Source organism: Perognathus longimembris, chromosome 1 (assembly GCF_023159225.1).
Source record: "Perognathus longimembris pacificus isolate PPM17 chromosome 1, ASM2315922v1, whole genome shotgun sequence".
In the NCBI taxonomy this organism is placed as follows: domain Eukaryota; kingdom Metazoa; phylum Chordata; class Mammalia; order Rodentia; family Heteromyidae; genus Perognathus; species Perognathus longimembris.
The window spans coordinates 125,446,088-125,470,442 of record NC_063161.1 but is presented as its reverse complement, the minus strand read 5'-3'; the positions used below and the strand labels follow the sequence as shown (position 1 = coordinate 125,470,442).

The window sequence follows — 24,355 nt, the reverse complement described above, 5'->3', positions numbered from 1 at the left end:
GATTGACAGCGCCAACACCCAACCTATGTTGTCCCGTAAGGACGTGAAGGTGCGTCACGCAGGGACGTGTTCCGCCCATGAGAAAAATGGCGATTGGTGCGTCAGTGGCCCGTACTGCCCGGTTCTTTCTCTCTAGGGGAGCAGAGCAGAAGGTGTCGGTCTAGAAAGTGCGTACTATTCTATTTTTGCTTCCCCCGCCTTGTTTCCCCTTCCATTTGCTTTCACAATATTAACTAAAGGTGAACAAGGAAAAAAAAACTGAAAAGGATAAACGAGAAGTAAACAAACGCGGGCTCAGGCGCCCCAGATGATCCTGGGAAGCGCGAAGGGGCGTGGCCTGGGGCGTGGAGATGGGCGTGGCCTGGGTGGGCTGCGGTTGCGGTCCCAGTGCCCGCGGCTGTGGTGGCGGAGCCTCCAGCGGCGGCGGCGCTGACGGCGTGGGTGAGTCGTGGAGCCGGGCGGGCGGCTGTGGGGGTCAGCCTGCTGAGCCGGTGCAGGGGTGACAGCGGGGCTTCTCCTCGGAGCCTGGCTCACTCTTTTTCTCTCTCCTCCCGGACCGCCCATGGGGCTTTCCAGCCCCAGTGACTGGTGGAGGTGAGTGTATCCGGGCCCGGGCTTCCCGACTGCGGTGGCTCGCACCGGGATGGGGACCGGGCCTCTCATCTGCTTTCCGGCCGCATGCCGGGCCCTTACCCTCTGAGGATCCTTTGGGAAGCCGTAGAGAGCGCTGCCCACTTCCCCCGGGCTGAGGAGAACGGAGCCTGGGGCGCCGAGGGGCCTGGCTGGGGCTGGCGATGGGGAGTGCGGCTCTGCTGGCCCGCGTGCGGGGCGGGGGATCCCCACCCGCGAGGGGACGCGGCAGGTGGGGTGGGATTGTGGACCTGCACGCCTACAGAATTTCAGTAGAACTTTGTCAGGAGTGCTGACATCTGGTAACGTGTGTGCCCCAGTGCTGGGTGAGAGTCCTTTCAGCCTGTGGGACTGAAGCTGGTTGCTCCACAGCCCTGAGGTTGCACACACTGATTAAGGGAAGTGACCATTGTGACTTCTACATCATTGGGTTGATGGTAATCAGTTGCAGAAGTGCACTGATTACTTCTGTGTTCACACGTTCTCCGGACATGGTGAATTACACCAAGACTTGTATTCAGGAAAACAAAAAAAGAAAGAAAGAAAAAAAGGAGGGAATGCATACATTTGCCAAGGAAAAATGGCCCTTTCCAAGATTGTTAGGATCTAACAGAGCAGCTGTCTGGTTATGGCAGGTGAGTAAATTCTTATTCACCTTGTTCCCATTCACCAACAGGGATGCAAAGTAAAGATTCTCTGTCTGTCTGGAAAAGTCTCCAGTATAGGACAGGAAATAATAATAGGACCTAAAGTCAGCTTTGGAAAATGTATAACTTAAGAGCATCTCAAACTATATGAGATACTATAATATAGAATGAGAACAATTGAAATATGTTGTCTCCCCCTCAGATGAAAAATAACACCTGTTAATACCTCTACATACTATGGCACTCTATATATTCCATGTTTTTCCTTTACATACAGATCTGTGATTGTTTATAAATTAAGCACAGTAAGAGATTAACAACAGCCGGGCACCAGTGGCTCATGCCTGTAATCCTAGCTACTCAGGAAGCTGAAATCTAAGGATCACAGAAGCCAGCCAGGGCAGAAACATCAATGAGACTCTCATCACCAGTTATCCACCAAAAAAGCCATAAGTGGAGCTGTGACTTAAGGAGCTAGTAGCCTCCAGCAAAAATGCTCAGGGTGACTGTTCTGGCCATGAGGTCAAGCCACAGCATTGGCACTAAAATAGAAAGACAAAGTGGGGTAGAGAAGAGAGGAGAAAGAGATTAAGGATAGTAACTGGTAACAGAACAAGTACAACAAAAGGTGGTAATAAAAAGTCTGTGACTATGACCTCTCAACGTTATCTTCTATATTTTTTCAACCTTTGTTAAGTAAAAATAAGAGTCACTTGAACACAAGCACTTTTATACCTGGGCAATGGGATCTGACCTTGGAGAGAACTCCAGGTGATGAAAGGGCAGGTTGCATATATATAGTGTTAGTACTCTGGATAAAAGGAGGATTCATATCCGTGGAGCAGTCAACCTCAGACTTCGCACTACTCCGAATAATATGCTATTGGAAATTTATGAATTATTTTCTGCTGGATATTTTCATTGCATGTTTTTGCATGAAGGTTGACCATAGGTCCCAGAAACACAAGAAAGTAAAACTGGAAAAGGGAGGATACAATATGATGGGGGTGTTCCACAGGCACTGATAACTGGCACCTCCAGCAAACCCTGCCACTCAGGAAAACCCCTCATCAGCTACAAACTGCCTCTAGATGACTGTGCTTTTTTCATATATGAAACAAAAGTGAGAGAAATTATAGACTGCATTTTAGATTGCACACTGTTCCAACATTTGCCTGCTCCAGGAAATAGTTATATATATAAAACTTAAGAAGTTGATAAAGAAAAAATAGCCTCTTTATTTGGCTATGTTGGCAGTCCAGTATTTGCTTTCAGAGAAACAATTTTAGAAAAAGAAAAAGGAAGTAACAATAAATTCTCCTTTCAATTCCACCTTTGAACAGAACTGAGTAACTTCCAAGGGAGGAGTGGTGAAAATTTGGGTCTTTGAGAAATGGCCCTGTTGGGAATGTAACATCATTTGTGGATCTTTCCTAATTTTGAAATTTTTTTAAGTATTACAAAGAGTCTGATTTACGGGTAGTTCATGCTCCTTACAGTGGTCCTGAATAGCTCTTGTTCTAGAAGGTGAGCTGATTTAGAGCCAGCCCCAAAAACATTGTTACTAGAAGTGAAGGTAGTAGAATGCTGAGTTATACCAGCAGCAGGCCAGTCCACTTTCCAAATACTAATCAGGAAATGTTTAAATAAAGGGCAGTTCAAACATATCAATTTGCTAACAGTTTTAACAGATTCTAATTAATGTAATTATATGTCTCATATGTTGGATTATTTCTTTTTTTTAAGTTTTTAATTATAAAACTGATGTACAGAGAGGTTACAGTTTCATACGTTAGGCATTGGATACATTTCTTGTACTGTTTGTTACCTTGTCCCTCATACATGTTGGATTATTTCTAAGAAATATATTGAGTATACCCTCATGAGACCTGTGCTTTGTTGGCAGGAGTGGCAAGCCATCATTTCACTGAATTTGAATCTGGCTTCACTTTATGACTAATGTTTGAATACCTTCTTGAGTAGCTAATATATGTACATATGTATACAATATATACATAAGATACATATGTAAAAGTCTCTTGTTTTTTTAACTGGTTTTAGGGCCATCATACTATCATCTCCCCACCCCCAATCTTCACAGTTTTACTTTCTGCTGTTTCTGAATTTGAGTGTTCCTTACTAGAGATAGCAACTCCAAGTATTAATAAAATTTTTTTTTCAATTTTCCTAATCATATGTATATGTGACATTTCATCTCGTAGGTTGTAGTTCCCACACACACACCCAAGCTTTCAGTAACTTGCCTTCAACTACAGAAACATTAAATATAAAATTGCAGGAATAAGCAATTTATACATTTTTTTAAATTTGCATACCATTCTGAGTAGTGTGATGACTTTTGTACCTTTTTGCTTTGTCCCACCCAGGGCACGATTCACCTGTTTGTCCAGGATACATGTATCTACTGTATCCACACTAGACAACCTGCCTGCTGGTTCTTAGTAGTCACTGCAATAGTCAGGTTCACTATCGTTGTATTACATGGTAGCAATTTGGATACACCAAAGAGAAGGGCTTCTTAAAAGTAAAAAGATGAAAGACCTCCCCATAAGAAAAGGAATGAAAGAAGTTGGGCACCAGTGTCTCACACCCATTATCCCAGATACTCAGGAGGCTGAGTTTTGAGGCTCAAAGCCAGCCTGGGCTGGCAAGTCCATTAAAGACTCTTGTCTTTAATTAACCAAAAAAGTTGGAAGTGGAAGAGTAGTTCAAGTGATAGAGTGCTAGCCTTGAGGGGGAAAAAAAAAAAACAACCTCAGGGACAGTGCCCATATGGTGAGTTCAAGCTCACTACCAGCAAAAGATAAAGAAAAAAAAATCTATACTCAGGTTCCTAAGATCTACTGACTTAGGAATGTTTTGTTGGAAATATGAGAAACTTACTAGAGAAGCTACAGAAACTATTTGATGCAGAAGGATTTGCTAACATGCTTGATGACTAAGTATAAAAACATGGGAAGTTGAACAAATGAGGAATTGGAAGAAATTGTTCAGTAATCTACAGAGAAAGAGGAACAGGAAACCAAGACACCATCAGCAACATAGGCACTGCCAAAATTTGACGTGCTCCAACATTAAAGGAAAAGGTTATAGAATATATGCTCAAAGCACAGCACTAAAGTCATTGAAGGATTATAATCTCTGTAGCAACAATGTGTAGAGGTAAAAAGATAAAGACCACTTCCAGTTACAGTGTTCTTCTAAAAGATTATGGCCAAAAAACTTTGAAGCGTTAAGTCTTCTCAGCCATCAACCTCATCTGCTCCAGGCATATAATCAGCAACATCCTCACAGCTCAGTGAGCCAGTATCACTGAGAGCAAAAGCTCCTGCATGATGTAGCAGAAGGTCACCGATAGCCTGAAGCAAAGTCACAGTGCATGTGTCATTTGTCTCACTTCATCTCATCATGTAGACCTTGTGTCATCTCCCATCATCACAGAAAGAAAAAGTTTATTAAGATTGTGAGAGATCACATTGACATACCTTGTTAGAGTTGTATTTGTTATTTGTTAAAATTGTTAATCTCTCACGTGCCTAATTTGTAAGTTATAGTTTACCATAGCTGTTTTTTAAAGGAAAAGTAGCATCCATTGTTAAATCCTGTCTGCCGCTTCAGGATGCGGGGAATCCGTGTGTGCCCCCAAGGCTAAGAGCAGCAACTGTATTTCTTTTGGTGGCATTTAGACCTAAACAGTCCAACATAATCTGTAGTCTTGTGCTTCTTATTATACTAGGAATGAAACCAAATGTAATTAGTGGTCTATAATAGCTTAATTTTTGCAATCAGGTAAAACAGTTTTCCCATAATTCAATAAAATTTTGCTCTAGGGCTCTATTTTGTTTTAGGAAACATTTATTTTCAACGTAGTGGTAGCATATTTGAATTGTAATGTTGTCTTTATGACTGTACACTTCTTATCCAAAAAGGAAATAAAAGCAAGATATTTATAATTTCCTGTTTGTATATTTACTTAATTTATAACCTTGTACTCCTGATTGGTAGTGTAAATGATGACAGATACATCATTACTGTATCTCGTCACTATCAGTTGGTTGGTTCAATCCAGAACCATGGATGTTTTAAACAAGCTATCCAATTTATATCCATTGTGGTCTCTTGAGACTATTAAATTGACGTAGAATAAGAAGCAAATAATACCTAAATAAATTTCTGAAGTTAAAAATACACATTTAAGGGCTGGGGATATGGCCTAGTGGCAAGAGTGCTTGCCTCATATACATGAGGCCCTGGGTTCAATTCCCTAGCAACACATATACAGAAAATGGCCAGAAGTGGCGCTGTGGCTCAAGTGGCAGAGTGCTAGCCTTGAGCAAAAAGAAGCCAGGGACAGTGCTCAGGCCCTGAGTCCTAGCCCCAGGACTGGCCCCCAAAAAAAAAAAAATACACCTTTAAAAACTACATTTTGTGTTAAACTATTTTTGCATGTACTGACTAGTTAAACTAGATTCCAAAAATAGATGTCATTGCTTTTTATTAGACTCTGGAGTCACTTGACAAGGTGTAGATAATATTTTAAAGTAATATATTTTATATTGTTACATATTTTGTTATAAATCAAATGGTAGCTCCCAAAGCAATCATATAGGCAAAGATAGGTATAGCATAGTTTACTAGTTAGCTGCCCTTCATTACTACATAGATTCCACAATTTCAAACTTACTTAAATTATTGTAAGATTTTTATTTTCAGTCTGTATGTTTTTTTATACTATTTACAACAGTTTAATATTACATACACTTGTCTTTTCAGAGTGATATGTATGGTATCATTGGTATACTACGAGGTACAAGTTGAGCCCTTGCTTCTAACTTATCTGTCAACTTGTTTCCTCCTCATTGTGTCCATTTTCAAGGTAGACTGTAAGATATAGACAGAGTTCATCCATTGTTTCTGTTCCCTATATGTTCTAAACTGAAGCCTTTTAAAAAATTCTAGCCACTTGGTATACAAAACTCTCTTCACAATGATAATATGCTATCCTGTTTTCTTGACTGATACAGTAACTGTTAGTCTTTCTCTTCATATTTCAGTGTCATCTTAACACCATTATGTTAGTACCTTCATACTCAGAGTTCATTGAGGCAGTAAGACTGGGTTTGTTTGTTTGATTGATTTTTTTTACCTGAACATCATTTTTATTATTTCATATGTGATCTTTTCTGAGAGAAAGTCCATGTATAATTGTTTTGCAATAGCAGAAAACATTACCACTAGAGGCAAGAGAACTTTGGTCATTTTTTGATATGGCTTTAGTCTTGAGTTCGAGTTTTGGTGCTTTATTTAACTCCTTTCAGCAGGTTTAAGTGATTTCTGCCATCAGCTCTAGCATTACCTTTCTAGGTCATCATAAACTAGATGGCTTAAGACAACAGCAGTTTATTATTTTTTTTTTCTCAGTCTGGAAGCCACAAATCCAAGAGTAAGGTGAGGCTGGCAGAAGCATAATCTGAAGGCTTTCATGGAACCTCCTTCTGTGCCTCTTCTACTTCTGGTGGTTAGGGTTGCCAGGAATCTTCTCATTTCTCCACTTCTGGTTGCCTCATTCCTACCCTTTGGCTTCATTCACGTGATTGTCTTCCCTTTGTGCCTACATGTCTCCAGATCCTGCCCTCCCTCTCTCCTTCACCCCCCTCTCCTTTTAAGCACACCAGCCACTGGATTAAGATTTGTTTTAATCTTCATCTAGTATGGCTCCAAGTTTTGATTGCACATATTTCTAAATATATCATAGTCACACCTACAGAAGGTCAACCTTTGAACATATCTTTTGAGGGGGGAAGCATAGGTCCATGTACAAGTGTCACAATCTCTTGAGTCTTCCCCTTCCTATTTTGCCTATTCTAGTTACAATGATTTAGGTACCAAATACCAGCAACACTAGAATTGCACATCATTAGATGTTTGGGAACAATGAAGGTTCTATTCTAAGAATATATGTATGTAACGTTTTTCTAAATTATTCAAGGTTTGGATGTATGTCTTTAAAATTGCTGGACCTTATCATGGTGGGTTTTTTTTGTTGTTGTTTTCATGTTCTTGTTTAGATATCACTGGAGCATGTGGATGATGTGAGAGCTGGGATGCCGTGATGTCGACTCTCTGCCCGCCCCCATCTCCAGCTGTTGCAAAGACAGAGATTGCTTTAAGTGGTGAATCACCTTTATTGGCAGCCACCTTTGCTTACTGGGACAATATTCTTGGTCCTAGAGTAAGGCATATTTGGGCTCCAAAAACAGAACAGGTACTTCTCAGTGACGGAGAAATCACTTTTCTTGCCAACCACACCCTGAATGGAGAAATTCTTCGCAGTGCAGAAAGTGGGGCTATAGATGTCAAGTTTTTTGTCTTGTCTGAAAAAGGAGTAATTATTGTTTCATTAATCTTTGATGGAAACTGGAATGGAGATCGGAGTACATATGGACTGTCAATTATACTTCCACAGACAGAACTTAGTTTCTACCTCCCACTTCACAGAGTGTGTGTTGATAGATTAACACATATTATTCGGAAAGGAAGAATATGGATGCACAAGGTGAGTGGTGTTTAAGCTTATTAAGCATGCTGACCTGGTCATTGAAAGTTTAGTTTCTAATACATTTATATCTAATTTTTAGAATTACACTCATTTAGCATCAATCATATTATATATATACATATTGTGTTTTATATATATACATGTATATGTGTGTATATACATATATACACACACACAATCAATTATATTCATCTAGCAACAATCACTGTTGATTTTGAGACCCTGTTAGAAACGGATAGATCTGGTTGGGTGTCTGTAATCTTCACAGTAAATAAGCCATTCTCTCCTGCAGTCACTTTGCAGACATATTGGAAAGCAGGAAGGGTGTGACCATCTGACAGTGACCAATGACCATTATTGTAACTAGACACCATCTAAGCAGTCCTGAGATAAGGGACCGTTAGACCACCTGATACCACATTTGACCACTTCTGAACCTGCGACTTGGGATTTAACCATTCATAGCTTCTCATCCCACCCATATGACTCCCTATTAACCTAAGACTAATTAATGTCGGTACCTCCAAAGATAGATGAAGGTGTATGGAAGTGTTCTCTTCCCTTGGCTGCCATGAAATAAATCTCCTTTCTCTGCCCTTCAAAAAAGGAAGGTAGCACACGGCATCTCTTATGGTATAAACTAAAAGCTATTGCTTCGAAAAAGTAAACTCAGAATATGGATTTGTCTTGGAATATTTGATTCTAAAACCTTTTAATTTTCCCCCATTTGCATGGCCCTGTCTCACTTGCCGTGTATGTATTATAATTCAAAATAGTTGTTCCTTAAACTGTGAGCCAAGTATTCCTTGCTCCCTTTAATGTCACTAAGTTCCCAAATTTGAAAACTGAGATTGTACCGAATGATTTCTAGGAGATATTACTTTTAATTTCATAAAACAAGTTAGAGATAATTATTGTTTTCTTCTAAATCATGTAGTTTAATGTAATGATATTTATACTTTTGGCATGTCTAAAGAACAAATTCAATTCTTATAACTTTCTGGCTTAATATCAACCCAAAAATCCATTAAGACATTACTAATTTTATAAGACTCCTGGTTTCAAATAGTTCCCTTTAATGGATTAAGATGTTACTGTATTTTCAGGTTTGCCTCCTTATTTTTTAGCTGTTTATGAAATTCATTTAGAATAAGCAAGTTCCACATTCTTAGATTCAGCTGGACCTTGTTTAATTTAAAAAGTTTGTCATTTTCCTTTCTGAAACTGCAGATATTATATTACGTTCAGCTAAATTAGTTTTTTTTCACTGCAGAATAAAGACAGTTTTTATTTTATTTTGTCTATGAAAGTGTTGATTTGTTGGATTTGTTTACTGTCTCCTGCTATTTTCTTCTGAAGTAGAAAGTATTTTTCTTGTGAGTTAAGTTACACAAGAACATATCTACATTGAAAAATGGATTCGTATCAAGAAATTTTGAAGTAAGGTTTAAAGTAAGGTTTTTTGTTGTTTGCTTAGGAAAGGCAAGAAAATGTCCAGAAGATTGTCTTAGAAGGCACAGAGAGAATGGAAGATCAGGTAAAGTGCAGATTGCATACTGTTAAATTATAAATTACCATTCTTCCCATAGCATATATCTCTTTAAGGCTGATAATTACCCTTATTAAAAACCTTGAAGACATTTATTGACAGCCTGAAAATGATACCATCCTTGTGGATGTATAAAGAATAAACTAGATGAAAATTTCTTTATTTTATTTTTTAAATTTTACTTTCTTGTAAAGGTGATTTACAGAGGGGTTCTTTATTGATTAACCCTGATGATTATTGCATTTAACAAATTAATATTTTGCTTCTTTTTTCTGTTTGCACAGAAGTTTGGGATCACATATTCATAATAAAAATGAAAATTGTTTCTGCATTTTTAAGATATGGATTGAGAAACTATTTCTACAGAAGGAGTTTATAACAGGAAGAGAATGAGTGTATACTCCTAAGGCGTTTTGTCTGGGGGTGGAAACATAGCTGTAAGAGTAGTATTTCTTTAGTGTTATATCTTGAAAACTCTTGCAGCTTACCTTTTAGAGATAAAAGTCTCATGGACTTTCCTACCCTGCATGGCTTAGAAACAAGATACTCAGATCTCAACCTCCTGAGCAACTAGGATTACAAGCCACTGTCACCAGCACCCGGCTAAACTTTAATCCTCAAAACATGTGTGATTGTCTTTTTTTTTTCTTTCATTCTCCTTAGCATCATCAAAAAACAAACCCTGAATAAAAAAAAAAAAAAAAAACCTTGAAAATATGAGGACATCAACAAGGAACTAGACATATAAAGTCCTAAAAAATAATCTTTACAAATTATTATGCTTGTAATTCTGTAAATTGTTTTCCAGGCCAGGTGAGGTAATTCTAGGGAAAGGTCTGAGACTTTAAGAAATAGGTTCCCTACACAGAGAGAAACCCAGTCTTCACTTGCTAATTAGTCAGCCCCTAGGAATGGGGCCTCTTTTACCAACATTTTAACAGGTATTTATGGAATTATTAAGTAGAATTATTTTAAGACAAGGAAGTATGTGACCAGGTAAAATTCTTCTAGATAGATTTTGCTTTTTTAACCAAAACCCTGTACTTGCTAGGTTGAATTTCTGCCTGTTTTTCAAGGAGCTTTAAAGTGTATCCTCCTATGTCAGGAGTAAAGTATGTTTGGGAAAAGCTGGAGACCTTAATTGGGAAATATTGACCTTCTGAAAGCTTCAAGTTTAGAAAAACACAAAGAGGAAAAGAAAGCTGAGGGGTTTCCTGTCCCTCCTGTTTGGTGCTCAGCTGGTAAGAGTTTTTGTTCTTGAGCATCAGTGAGGCTGTTCACTTGCTTCCAGCAATAACTGTCTGAGATCCCATGGCAAAATATACCATACGTGCCTAAACCTAGCTGGAGAGAGATTCCCAAAATTATCCTTTCTGAAAGGAGGCATTGCCTTATAATTGAGTCCTTACATGCCTTACATTTTGCACTTCCAACAGCTTTAGTTGGAATAATAAATACTGCTTTGGGAGTGATACATTAATCTGAAATAACTTCAGTCAGTGCTAGTTTAAGGTACTTATAGCTGTCATCTGATAAAATCCCTTAGCAAAGAAACACAAATTCAGTCATTTTTCTCACTGGATTGCATATGTTAATTGTAATTGTAAAAACTTCGAAAATTAAAGAGCAAAAGAAACGAGTTTGATTAATTCTGGAGGTTACTGTATGATGGATCTTTTTCAGAGTTAAAACTATTTAATATAGAGATTTATGGTGTAGAATGGAATTTCTAAAGGTAGCATCAGTTTTAAATTCTTAAGTAGCTTCCATGTAAGGGGTTTTTTACAAAGAACACACACACACACACACACGTATATGGCTGTAGAGATGACAGAGGTTCCAATGTAAAGACACATGTAAGGATGTGAATAAACCTATTTCACAGTATGTTGATGGGGAAAAAGTTACTGAACTAATTAACTGAATTTAAATATGTTTAGCTAAAAGCTGATATTTGGCAGTTTCACCTACATCTCTAGGAGTTACATACTGAAGTTGTTCGCACATTGATGGTGATAGTGAATGAATAAGGTGTCAACCAGACTTCTGACATATCTGTGCTATCAACTTGATTCCACAAGTGCTGACTTAAAACTGCTTTTAAATATATAATAAACAGTGATAGAGTTTATAATAACTAGTACTGTTTTGAAAGCTCCCTGAAGGAAACACTTCTGTTTTTTCAATGCTTAAGATATGTATGATAATTTTGATTTACATTTGGGTAGATTGTATATTTTGAATGCGGAGGTTGCATGTTGATTGAAACACTGAGGATTTCAGAGTCTCTTTATGCGTGACATTCCTCATTTTTAAACAGGAAATATAATAATGACCACTAACAGAAAAGTTTTATAATAGTGTCAGAGGAGATACTTTTCTAAATTTGGCATGACTCTATTGTTGAATGTAGTAGCAAATGATAAATCAGTGATTCTTTGTTGTCTAAAGGAAACATTCATGAGGTAACAAAAATGAGTTTATTTTATTCCGATATTTTTTGTGTATATGCCAGTAGACTTTGGTGCAATCCCTGAGCACTTTTTGCTCAACATTGTGCTTGGGCCTCAGCTCCACTTCCAGCTTTTTTTTTTTTTTTTTTTTTTGGCCAGTCCTGGGCCTTGGACTCAGGGCCTGAGCACTGTCCCTGGCTTCTTCCCACTCAAGGCTAGCACTCTGCCACTTGAGCCACAGCGCTGCTTCTGGCCGTTTTCTGTATATGTGGTGCTGGGGAATCGAACCTAGGGCCTCGTGTATCCGAGGCAGGCACTCTTGCCACTAGGCTATATCCCCAGCGCAACTTCCAGCTTTTATTGCTGGTTAATTGGAGATATACGTCTCACGGTCAGTCCTCCTCAGGCTGGCTTTGAACTGAGATCCACAGATCTCAGCCTCCTGAGTGGCTAGAAGTACAGCTGAAACTGAAAAGAAATTTAAATCTCATGAAAATCCTTTAGAAATATTTTAAGTAGTAGACTTGTTTGGGGCTATTTTTTAACAAGTTACCAAGGATTTCCATCCATGTTGTCCTTGTTCTTTTTCATTTTTCTTTGCTCAGCTTATCCCTGTTAAGTGATTTTTGTCACTGTTTTACTTCTTTGTGCAGGGTCAGAGTATTATTCCCATGCTTACCGGGGAGGTCATTCCTGTAATGGAACTACTTTCATCTATGAAATCACACAGTGTTCCTGAGGAAATAAATGTGAGTCCTATGGGGTAAACGTTTCATCAGTTCACTTGAGTTATTCTACTGTGATTCAGTTAGCAATATTCTAATTTCAGTAGTAGACATTTTCTCATAATACCGTGTATATTAAGTATTAGACACAAAGAAGTAAGCATGCATAAAACCCTGAATTTTCTGACCTAACAGTCTCCCTGCCTCCTATCATACGAGGCAACTGCTCTACCACTGAGCTGCAAACAAGTCTTCTGATCCTGATAGCTTATCTCACCATTTTTGTGTTTCCTAAAAGTGGGAAAGTTCCATTCCTTATAATAACTGTTGTCATTTAATGCAATGCTTTTTGAAACAAAACATTTCAAATTAGTACCTTCCATAAAAAAATTTACTTATGTTCACTCATTTTGTTTTTCTTAATAACTTTTGAGGACATTTTAAATCATACATTATGCATGTTTGTACATGTTAGGAAACTTCTTACCACTGACTTTGTCTTTAAGGTCTGTGTGGATTCAGACAGTTCAGAAGGGGAAGTTGTAAAAATTGTTACTTAACCTGTTTGACCAGCTTTTCAGTTTGTTCTTCTGAAAGGTTATAGCAGTGCACACCAATTGTTTTATGGGTTTTCATGATGCTCAGAAATGAGGGCAGTGTATTATATTGAATCTAGATTTCATAGAAAGATGTTAGAAGTGTTCTCTCAATATTGTGTCATTGCCAGACTAATGTTTCCCCTTTGGTGAACTTTTAGATAGCTGACACCATACTCAATGATGATGATATTGGTGACAGTTGTCATGAAGGCTTTCTTCTCAAGTAAGAATTTTCTTTGTTTTTGTAAATGCTGGATAAAAAAGATACCAATCTGTACTCACGCAAATTTAGAAGAAAATAATAGAATACTTATTCTAGGGATAGCAGTGCATATTTGAACTGTTGTTTCTTCCACTCCGTGTGTGATATACATAATATCACTTTCTTTTTCTTTTGTTGGTGCTGGGGCTTGAACTCAGGATCTGGGTGCTGTCCTTGAACTTTTTTTTAAATGCATATTTTATTAATTTCTTATTTTTTTGGCCAGTCCTGGGCCTTGGACTGGGCCACTTCTAGCATTTTCTATATATGTGGTGCTGGGGAATCGAACCCAGGGCTTCATGTATACAAAGCAAACACTCTTGCCACTAGGCCATATTCCCAGCCCCTGAACTTTTTTTTTTTTTTTTTGCCAGTCCTGGAGCATGGACTCAGGGCCTGAGCACTGTCCCTGACTTCTTTTTGCTTAAGGCTAGCACTCTACCACTTGAGCCACAGTGCCACTTCTCTCTTTTTCTGTTTATGTGGTGCTGAGGAATCAAACCCAGGGCTTATGCATGTAAGGCAAGCACTCTACTGCTAAGACACATTCCCAGCCCATCCTTGAGCTCTTTTGCTTAAAGCTAGCACTCTACCATTTCAAGCCTAGTTCCAGTTCCCATTTTCTGATGAATAATTGGAGGTAAGAGTCTCATGAACTTTCCTGCCTTGCCCGCGTTGGCTTTGAACAGTGATCCTCAGATCTCAGCCTCCTGAGTAGCAAAGAATGCAGGCATGAGCCACCAGAACCTAGCTAATGTGTTCTTTTATAATTTAAAGAAGCTAAGTCTCCATAGTGCTCCACAAGAAATCTTGGTCCTTTAGCTGTTTTTTTTTTTCCTTTAATCTTGGTCTTCTGTTTTGTTGGGATTTTTTTCCTTTATTTCTCATTAAAGATAAAAGAAGAAACCTTTCAAATTAAGTTGGGCCATAAATGAGCTTAAACTTAAATAAGTGTACATAAAATCCTGAACTTGGGCTGGGAATATGGCCGAATGGTAAAGTGCTTGCCTAACATATACCACATATATAGAAAAAACTGGAAGTGGTGCTGTGGTTCAAGTGGTAGAGTGCTATCCTTGAGCAAAAAGAAGCCAGGGACAGCGCTCAGGCCCTTAGTTCAGGCCGCAGGACTGGCAAAACAAACCAAAAAAAAAAAAAAAAAAAAAAAAAATCCTGAGCTTTCTAGTAAAACTGTTGTCTGGGTTTTTTTCTTTCTTTTTTCTCTCTCTTCTCTTTTTTTTTTTTTTTTTTTTTGCTTGTCCTGGGGCTTGAACTCTAGGCCTGGGCGTTATCCCTGAGCTTCTTTGTCTCAAGTACTCTATCATAGTGCCACTTCCAGCTTTTTCCAAGTAGTTTATTGAAGATAAGAGTATCTTGGACTTTCCTGTCTTGGCTAGCTTCAAACTGGGATTCCCCAGATCTCAGCCTCCCTGGTAGCTAGAATTACAGGTGTGAGCCACTGGTGCCTGGCTTGTCTGTTTTTTTCCTGTGCTCTGTGGATGGAAACTAGGGCCTTAAGGCATCTGCTCTTCTCACTGTCTTTAGGCCTGGAAATGGAAATTGTTAATATCTGTACTGATATTTTTTTCACATCACCATGGGGTTTGGTATGGAAGAATGTGAAGCATAACCCGAACTGGCTGCCTGTAGATTCAGTGCCTTCATTTCCACATCTGTAAAATGAGAATGCTAATAACACCTACTTACTACTTGGGAAGCCCAAGTGGTAGAGTGTTTAACTGGCAAGCAAGAGACCCTGAGTTTATTCCCTAGCATCACAGAAATAAAAATGTAAAATAAGAAATAATAATAGCACCTACTTTATAAAGTTATTGGAGCACTGAATGTAGTAAATCACAAAAAAAGCACTTTAGAATAGTAGTATCTGGCACAGATAAAATTAGTGGTCAATAGCTAAAGTTTTCTATTGCTTCTTAAGTAAATGATAACAATAATAGCTACTTATTGAATTATGTGTCAGTCCCTAATGCTAAGTGTTATAGACAATCTGTTCTTGTTTTTGTTTTTGTCCTGTTGTCAGAGGTTAAATACAAACACCTGAACTTATACTAGGCTTTTTCTGCTCAGGCTGGTGCTCTACCACTCAAACCACACCTCCAGTCAATATATGTGTATTCTTGCATTCTATGTTAGTGCTTCTTCACAGTTGCAGATTGTCACAAACTTTTGTTTAAAATGAGAAGTGAAACAATAGGTGTTTACTTTTATGTCTGCATTTGTTCCCTTGAGGCTCATTATGTTATGTCAGAGGAATAAGTGTTCAACCTATTTTGGTCTCAGTGGCTTAAGTCAGAGCACTTTAGTCTTGAGTTTACTAGCGTCGGCAATTAAACATTATCTTTCATCCCACTTGACTTTCAGTACTTGGCCTCTCTCTATATCAGATTCTTCAGCTATAAAATGATGACACTTTACTAACTGAGTAAATCTCTGTGAAAAGCCCCAAGGAAATGTAGTTTTATACAAATAAATGATAGCATTACACTTCCGGTTGTAATGTATAGCATGTAAAGCGATTCGGAATCATGTGAGGCTCACTTAACTCTTTGTTTGCAAAGTGGTTTTATAGCTAGTGTTTTCCATCTGTTTTCTTTAACCTACAGTGCCATCAGCTCACACCTACAGACCTGTGGCTGCTCCATTGTAGTAGGTAGCAGTGCAGAGAAAGTAAATAAGGTAATTCATGTTAGAATCCCAAATGGGATCTAACTTTTATTGCTACCAACTTGTCATGAGTGTGAAATAAGCTGTTAAATAATAATTCAGGCATTCATTACATTTTGATAACTGAAAATACCAGGCTTAGTGGTACATAAATAATTTTGAGAAAATTTGTATATTAGGTATTTTAAATGTATGTCAAGTAAATTCTAAAGCATTTATTTTAATAAACATAAAGATAGTCATAAACTTTTGAAACTAGCCTAAAACATGTTATTTAATCATTATCTTGATTTAATTCTTTTGATTTTTACCCTACATCTAACCCTTTGAAGAAACTGTTGCTGCTGAGTGGTGGGTAGAGTTCACCCTTTGTCAATATTATTCAGAGCCCCATGTGCCTAGTAAAGGATTCATAAACAGTTGTTTCCAAGCATTCCACAGTAACTAAAGGATTTTGTACTTTTCTTCCATTATTTAGAAGAAATCCACAGATAAAGTGCACATGTCTATATCCATTTACCCAGGCCTCATTTAAAATTTTTTTTACATGGGCATATGTTGTACATGATTATCTGCTTTGCCATAATATTCATTATTTATTTTTAAGATACTCTGTGTACTCACAGGAAATATAGTTTGTCAAAATTATATTTCTCATACAACCATCTATGACAGATTTCTGTACTTCTGTCATCACATTACCTCTAGAGAATAGTTTTTATTTATTATTATATATGCCAGAAATGTGACTTTACCTGCAAAACTTTAGGGTATTAATAGAACTTTAGGACAAATCCTATTAGAATCAGAGATTTTTAAACTCACCAATGGCTTGCTACTTAAAATCAGCTTTGATCAAATGTTCGTTTGCAAGGAAGATATAAATATCACGCCTCCTTGATATTCATTAACATAAGATTTACATGTAGAAAAAAAATTGCAAAAGTAGTAGTAATGCTACCTAATTTAATTACATTTGATTTTCTTCAAAGTTGTGTGCTTGTGTGAAAAATAGTTGTTACTGAGTATACGTACAATTATTGTATTCACTTACACTCCCCACTAAAGTAAGGGGCTTGTTCCATGGTTAAATAAGTCTGAGAAACGCTGTATATTATGTCATTCACCAGAGGAGTCACAGTATGTATTCAGATATCAGGTTTTGCAGTACCGTGTTATTAGTTTTGAAGTATTTCCTAAACTTCCTTGACCACAGGAATCTCTTTTTTAAGCAATAAGAATTATATCCCATGAACTGTTCACATAACTAAGACATGGTTATTACTCGCAGTATATTTGACAGTAACAAAAATTTCTGAATCTCTTTCATATGCAAACTAGTAGTCTTTTTCTTTCATACTTTAATGCTAAAACCCTTTTCTTTTATAGATAGTGAGAACATTATGCCTTTTTCTGACACCAGCCGAGAGGAAATGCTCCAGATTATGTGAAGCAGAATCATCATTTAAATATGAGTCAGGGCTCTTTGTACAAGGCCTGCTAAAGGTATACTCTCCATTTATCACCAGTAAAACCAAGTTGCAATATATATGTATGTATATACGTACACATATATAATGTATATATTTATTGTGTTATATATTTATGTTCATGTATTTGGGTGTGTGTGTGTGTGTGTGTGTGTGTGTGTGTGTGTGTGTGTGTGTGTTTGCCAGTCCACTGGCTTGAAATCAGGCCTGGGAACTATCCCTAAGCCTCTTTGTATTCAAGCCTACAGCACCACTTCCGGCTTTTTTTGAGTAGATGATTAGAGCATCTTACGGAATTTCCTACTTGGGCAGGCTTTGGACTGCAATCCTCAGATCTCAACCTCCTGAGTGGCTAGGATTATAAGCATGAGCCACTGATGCCCAGCTGCAAAAATAATTTTTGAGGATTTCTGTAAAAATACTTTATAAGTATAATCATTTACTTCAGCTCATGTTTATATGCCCAGAAACTGACTTCCTTTAACATAGTTCTGAGCAAAGTATATATGTCTTTGAATTTATACATGGTGCCATGAGTGAAACACCATTACATATCCTTTGTTTTCAAGATGGTTCTTTGTAACTATTGTCTAACCCTAAGGTGTGTGTGTGTGTGTGTGTGTGTGTGTGTGTGTGTGTGTGTGCTGGGGCTTGAATTCCTCAGGACTTGGGCACAGTCCTTTATCCTTTTTTATTCAAGCCTGGTGCTTTACATTTGAAACCACATCTCCACTTCCAGCCTTTTACTGGTTAATTGGAGATTAATAGGTGTGAGCCACCACCACCTAGCTCAGAATTAAAAAACAAAAACTGAGCCAGGCATTATACCTGTAATTCTAACTACTAGGAGGCTGTAATCTGAGGATAACTGTAGCACAGAAGACCTCTAGTTTTCACCTCCAGTTAACGAGCAAAATGCAGGACTTGGAAGAATGGCTCAAGTGGCAGAGCACCAGCCATGAATGAAAAAGCTAAACAAAACTGCAAGGGCCTAAGTATAAGCCGTGGTATCAGGTGTGTGAGAGAGAAAAAGAGAGAGTGTGTGTATCCTTGAGTTACATAATATCTTTCAAATAGAAATTTCTCCCAAGTGGAATATATTCTGAATATCCTACCTTGAAATTTACACAATATATTATAAGCCTTTTTCAATATCAACAGACCTTAGTGACCTTGCTTTTAGCCACTAAGCAGTTAAAAATTTATTTTACTTATATAATCACTCCTCTTTTTAGAAGCTTAAGTTATTTCTGGTGTTTCAATGTTAAGACCAATGCTGTCATAACACTGTTGTCAGTAAGGTTGGCATGAGATCATGATAAATTCTTAGAATAAAGTCAAAGCTATTTTTTGTTGTAGTTGTTATTTTGTCTTTCTTTTGGGATTCAACCCAGGGACTCCCAATTGAGCCACCTCTGAGGCCTTTTGGCTTCTATTTCGTTAATGAAATAGCATCTCAGTATTTTGCCCAGGTTGGCCTTGAGCTCACAGTCCTCCTGCCACCTGAGTTTACAAACATCTGGCCTTGTGCCTGGCTAGAGCCAGTTTCATTAACTTAAAAAAAATGGCTTATCTCATTGGACAATATGTTTTCCTCTCATTTTGACAGGATTCCACTGGCAGCTTTGTTCTCCCCTTCCGACAAGTCATGTATGCCCCCTATCCCACCACGCACATCGACGTGGATGTCAATACCGTCAGGCAGATGCCACCCTGTCACGAACATATCTTTAATCAGCGTAGATACATGAGATCAGAGCTGACAGCATTCTGGAGAGCCACTTCAGAAGAAGACGTGGCCCAGGACACCATCATCTACACAGACGATAGCTTCACTCCTGACTTGTATGTAATGCCCTGCCGTTTCATATCACCAAGAAGGAAGTCTTGACCAAGCACCATTGTACTCATAATCTGACCTAAGCAATTGTAACCCATTTGTACAACTACTTAATAATAACAATTACATTAGCCTGTGGCTCATGCCTGTAATCCTCACTACTCAGGAGGCTGAGATCTGAGGATTGCAGTTCAAAGCCAGCCAGGGCAGAAAAGTCCTCGTGAGACTCATATCTCCAATTAACCACCAAAAGCTGGTAGTGGCACTGTGGCTCAAGTGGCAGAGTGCTAGCCTTGAACACAAAGATGCTCAGGGACAGCAACCAGGCCCTGAGTTCAAGCCCCACAACTGACAAAAAAACAAATAAATAAAACCTTTTATGGGTAAAAGCAAATATATTTAAAAGGAAAAAAAAGTACTATCATAATGAAGATATATTTAATCACCCTTTTTTCTTAAATGTTTGTTTTTTAATATAATCATAGTTTCCTTTAAAAGCCTAAGACTAGCCCTTAAACTAAGTATTCAACTATTTGTTTAAAAATATTTTTTGAGCTACTGATCACCACTAAGTGCTGTAGTTAATAGTGGTCAATCAGTTTGTATGGGGTTTGGGCAGTAGTATTAGTGTATTTATTTTTGTGGCTGGTATTTTGTTTTGATGAGTCTTAGTTTTGTCTCAAGATGGCAGGTTTGAGAGTTAAATTTATCAATTGTCTATAAAATGTTACACAATATATTGGTGTTGCGCATCGGACTAAGCACCTCAGGCATGCTAAGTATATAGTCTACTAATAATTTATATCCTCAGTTTTCTCAAAATATACACATCTGAATTCTTATACATTTGTTTATAAGAATTCAATTTACTGACAATTGTGGCAGGTTGTAAAAACAAACTTATATAATCATTTCAACATTTGGGCCTTTGTCTTTTCTTCATAGGAATATTTTCCAAGATGTTCTGCACAGAGACACTTTAGTGAAAGCCTTCTTAGATCAGGTAAGCATGAAATCAGATGTTGTTAGAGTAAACAGATAATATGGTTTCTTTTAAAACAAGTCCTATAGGGCCTGTAATATATAGACAAAAAATATGGGATTAGGTCCTTATCTTTAGAAAATGCCTGTGGCCTATCTAAAGTCTCAATGATGAGTAATCAGTACATTACCAGTAAAAAAACAAAACTCAACAGTTCCCATTTCATATAACCAACATTTTCTTTTAAATTTCAAACACTACCTTATAACTCAGTGGTTATTATTTTAAAGAGAGGCAGAGGATCATTTGTCTTAATTGAATGAAAATTATTTTGAAATTTAGTCCAACTACCAGTAGATCTCATTTTTAATCTTAGCTACTCAGGAGATTGGAATCTGAAGATCACAGTTCAAAGTCAGCTGGGGCAGGGAAGTCTATGAGACACTAGCCTCTAGTTAACCACGAAAATGCTGGAAGTGGGGCTGGGAATATAGCCTAGTGGCAAGAGTGCCTGCCTCGGATACACGAGGCCCTAGGTTCGATTCCCCAGCACCACATATACAGAAAAAACGGCCAGAAGCGGCGCTGTGGCTCAAGTGGCAGAGTGCTAGCCTTGAGCGGGAAAAAGCCAGGGACAGTGCTCAGGCCCTGAGTCCTAGGCCCAGGACTGGCCAAAAAAAAAAAAAAGAAAATGCTGGAAGTGGAGCTGTGGCTCAAGTAATAGAGCACTAGCCTCAGGCACTGTCCTTTACATTAACTAGAAATTTTGGTCTGTGACATAGTCTGCCTAGTTGGAGGATAATTCAGTCTTGCAATTCAGAATTTCTTGAGCTGAAATAAAATTCTTCCCACTCTCTACCCTTTCATAACCACACAGCATGGAGTATCTAATATATAAGGTACGCATTGGCATATTTTTGTGTAGAATGAAAGCTTTGCATCCATTTGTAAAGATAAAATAGAAAACTTCAAAGTTTGCAGACCCATTGCTGCCACCATAGTGCTTTCCGGGGCATCAGTGGCCTTGGCTCTTGGGTTGCTCTCTGCTACTGTAAGTTCCATCAGGGACATGTGCTATTTAAGTAGCATGCAAGAAAGCTGCATGTTGAAATGGTTCCTCGTCCTGCAGGTCTTTCATTTGAAGCCTGGTTTATCTCTCAGGAGTACTTTCCTTGCACAATTTCTGCTCGTCCTTCACAGAAAAGCCTTGACACTAATAAAATATATTGAAGATGATACGTGAGTAAAACTTCTAACCAGAACAACAACTTTGTGCATTTTGTGTTTTTGTTTCAATCCCTTTGAACATTTCCTATATCATAACGTTTGGTTTGCTTTTTTCTTTTGTTTATTATTTGTAGGCAGAAAGGGAAAAAGCCTTTTAAGTCTCTTCGCAACCTGAAGATAGACCTTGATTTAACAGCAGAGGGCGATCTTAACATAATAATGGCACTAGCTGAGAAAATTAAACCAGGCCTACACTGTTTTATCTTCGGAAGACCTTTCTACACCAGTGTACAAGAACGAGATGTTCTAATGACTTTTTAAGTGTGTGATTTGCTAAATGTCTTTCATCACAATCATGATTGCTGGTAAAGTAGCTTGGTGGAGTATGGAACCTGGTTTCCCCTGGTCATTCCTCAGCAACTACAGTCAGTTACATACACTACAGTCTGTTTGATAGGATCTGTAAGGGATGTCAGGTCCATCATCACATTGAATGTCTCTTTTCCTGGATGTATTCTCTTGGGGACTTATGTTTACAATTATAATACACAGTATTACTATCTGTTAAAATTATAACAATAGAATATACACTTGACCACAACTACTGTTTTTTAAAATATATTATCCATGGTTTACATATATGAGAATGAAACCTGAATTAGCTTTACAGATCTAATACTAGTTGACTTTCCATTTGCTGGTGTTCTGTGGTGTATAGTGTTACTGTGATACTTTTTCAATCAGTGGAAAATAAGAGCATTTAAATTTTTCGTTCTGCAGAAAGGAAGTTAGAGTGAATGCATGTTAAGTTTTAGGAAGAAGACAATGATCAAGAAAATTCTTAATTAGAATTATTAGACCCTACTTTATTGACTTAGCCATTAAGACTGAGGCTGTGTAGAAATGTTAAACAGATGCGTGTAATCCCTGACCAGGATGAACCACAGTCTGTGTGGTTTGTATTTATTATTCTTGTTGTCTGTTATTTGTGTTTATTATTGTTGTTGTCATTATCCTGTATAGTTGAGCTCTATCCAAAAAGATACAGGAAAATAGGGTTTGTTTACTAGCTGTTATCTACAACTAAAGTTGAAATTCATTTTCATTATTTTTTGAGCCAAACTGAAATGTGCACCTCCTGTGCCTTTTTCCCCCCCTTGGAAAATATAATTTCTTGGAAGAAGTTCAGATTCCACTGATCAGTCATTTCCATCTTGTTCTCTTGCATAGTCCACCATGTACTCAATTTGGCAGTCTTTATAACTCTGAGATTATAAAATGCATTAGACAATATAGTAGCTACTAAGATATTTTTTCAAATTTCTTGTCTTCTTCCTCTCATTTTTCTGTCTATAGTTTTTAAGTCATTTCCATGTTGCCTGCATCACATAAGAAGAGCAGTAGAAACTTACTGGAGTGCTATTTTCTAGGTGCTATTTTGGCAGAACCATTTTAGTCTATTTATTTTGTTTCTTTAATGTGTTGGACCATTTTGCTGTCTATAAAATAACTGACATATTTCTATGCTACAGCAATGTTTGGTGTAGGAATATATACAAACACAATAAATATGTTTTATTTAAAATTATGAAAGTAACAAAAAGGGAAATGATACAAGAGAGTGATGAAATGATAGAGCTCTTTTGTCCTCCCCAAATTAAAAAGCAAAATAAAAAGATATGTCCTATTCTTTAAGATCAAATAGCTTTCATATCATGAGTCAGAAAAATACAGACATCTTAATGTTGAGACACATCCTGAACAAGATGATGACTACATGCAGGTCAGTCATAAAAAATGTATAGATAGCACCTTTAGATACCACATTCAATATAGATACCATCTAATGCTTTTTACACAATAGATTCATATTTAAGTGCTGACTGATTATTTTCTCTGACTGGATTATTGTATAGAATGTAAGTTGTACAGTGAAATAAGTTATTAAAGCATGTATAAATATTGTTAATATTTTTTCTCCTAGATGGAGAATTTTAAATAAAATACCTTTGAAATTTGTGTTTTACAGTTACTTGTTAAGGAAAAATATTCCTGTCATATTTGAAGACAAGCTTCTGTTGAGTTGCTAATTATGTTGGGATCTAATGAATCTAAACTATTTTTAATTTAATTTTGTTGAAAAAGTTATTTAAACTTCCTATATGATGCTGGAATCATATTTTTTTAATGTTTTCTTTTTTTTTTTACTCTGCAACTTTTTATTTACAGAATCTTAAACTTACGAAGGATTTTTGCATTTAACCACCTTACTTAATGGCAAAAGGTTTTACATGCGACTAATGTGAACTGTTTTCTGCACAAGGAAATCCTAATCATAAAAAGATGACATGCCACATGAATTGTTTTTAATCAAAAAGCCAACCAGTTGTCTCAATACATTTCTCCCTCCCCCGCCAAAAAAAAACCCACATGAACTTGGTTAGTAACTGAGTCTCTAGCAACATATTCAAAGTTGAGAAGATTAAAAATTAACAGGAAAGAGAGTCCTTGGGTCCAACTAAGAGCCCTGCTTCATACATACCAGTTGTCCTGGCTAGAGTCAACCTAAAAACCCCACTAAGAACATTAACTTCAAGTAGCCTTTTTCCAGTTTCCAATTTGTGAATAGAGACATATTTTGTTAATTCTATCAGAAACTTTGTTGCAACTTATTTACAATGCCAAC

The 24,355-nt window shown here is 37.4% G+C and overlaps 1 protein-coding gene across 3 annotated transcripts; it reads left to right on the top strand.

Annotated features, from left to right (window-relative positions):
- The first annotated feature begins 374 nt into the window (after positions 1 to 374).
- On the top strand, positions 375 to 23,697 carry C9orf72 (C9orf72-SMCR8 complex subunit). 3 transcript variants are annotated; one of them, XM_048360598.1, is made up of 11 exons: positions 375 to 441; positions 7,367 to 7,854; positions 9,335 to 9,394; positions 12,513 to 12,608; positions 13,342 to 13,406; positions 16,070 to 16,142; positions 17,520 to 17,636; positions 19,230 to 19,465; positions 20,406 to 20,463; positions 21,572 to 21,681; positions 21,804 to 23,697. In XM_048360598.1, the coding sequence occupies exons 2-11, from the start codon at positions 7,411 to 7,413 to the stop codon at positions 21,988 to 21,990; spliced, it is 1,446 nt and encodes a 481-aa protein (XP_048216555.1). In that variant the 5' UTR covers positions 375 to 441; positions 7,367 to 7,410; the 3' UTR covers positions 21,991 to 23,697. The 3 variants fall into 3 exon arrangements, with proteins under 3 accessions (XP_048216555.1, XP_048216402.1, XP_048216475.1); XM_048360445.1 differs by lacking the exon at positions 375 to 441 and adding an exon at positions 449 to 594; XM_048360518.1 differs by lacking the exon at positions 375 to 441 and having other exon boundaries at positions 5,821 to 7,854.
- Positions 23,698 to 24,355: the final 658 nt, after the last annotated feature.

Coding starts and splice junctions, on each gene's coding strand:
- C9orf72 (XM_048360598.1), top strand. CDS start 7,411: ATGTCGACTCTCTGCCCGCCCCCATCTCCAGCTGTTGCAAAGACAGAG. Junction 9,395..12,512: donor CAGAGAGAATGGAAGATCAG/GTAAAGTGCAGA, acceptor TTCTTTGTGCAG/GGTCAGAGTATTATTCCCAT. Junction 12,609..13,341: donor GTGTTCCTGAGGAAATAAAT/GTGAGTCCTATG, acceptor GTGAACTTTTAG/ATAGCTGACACCATACTCAA.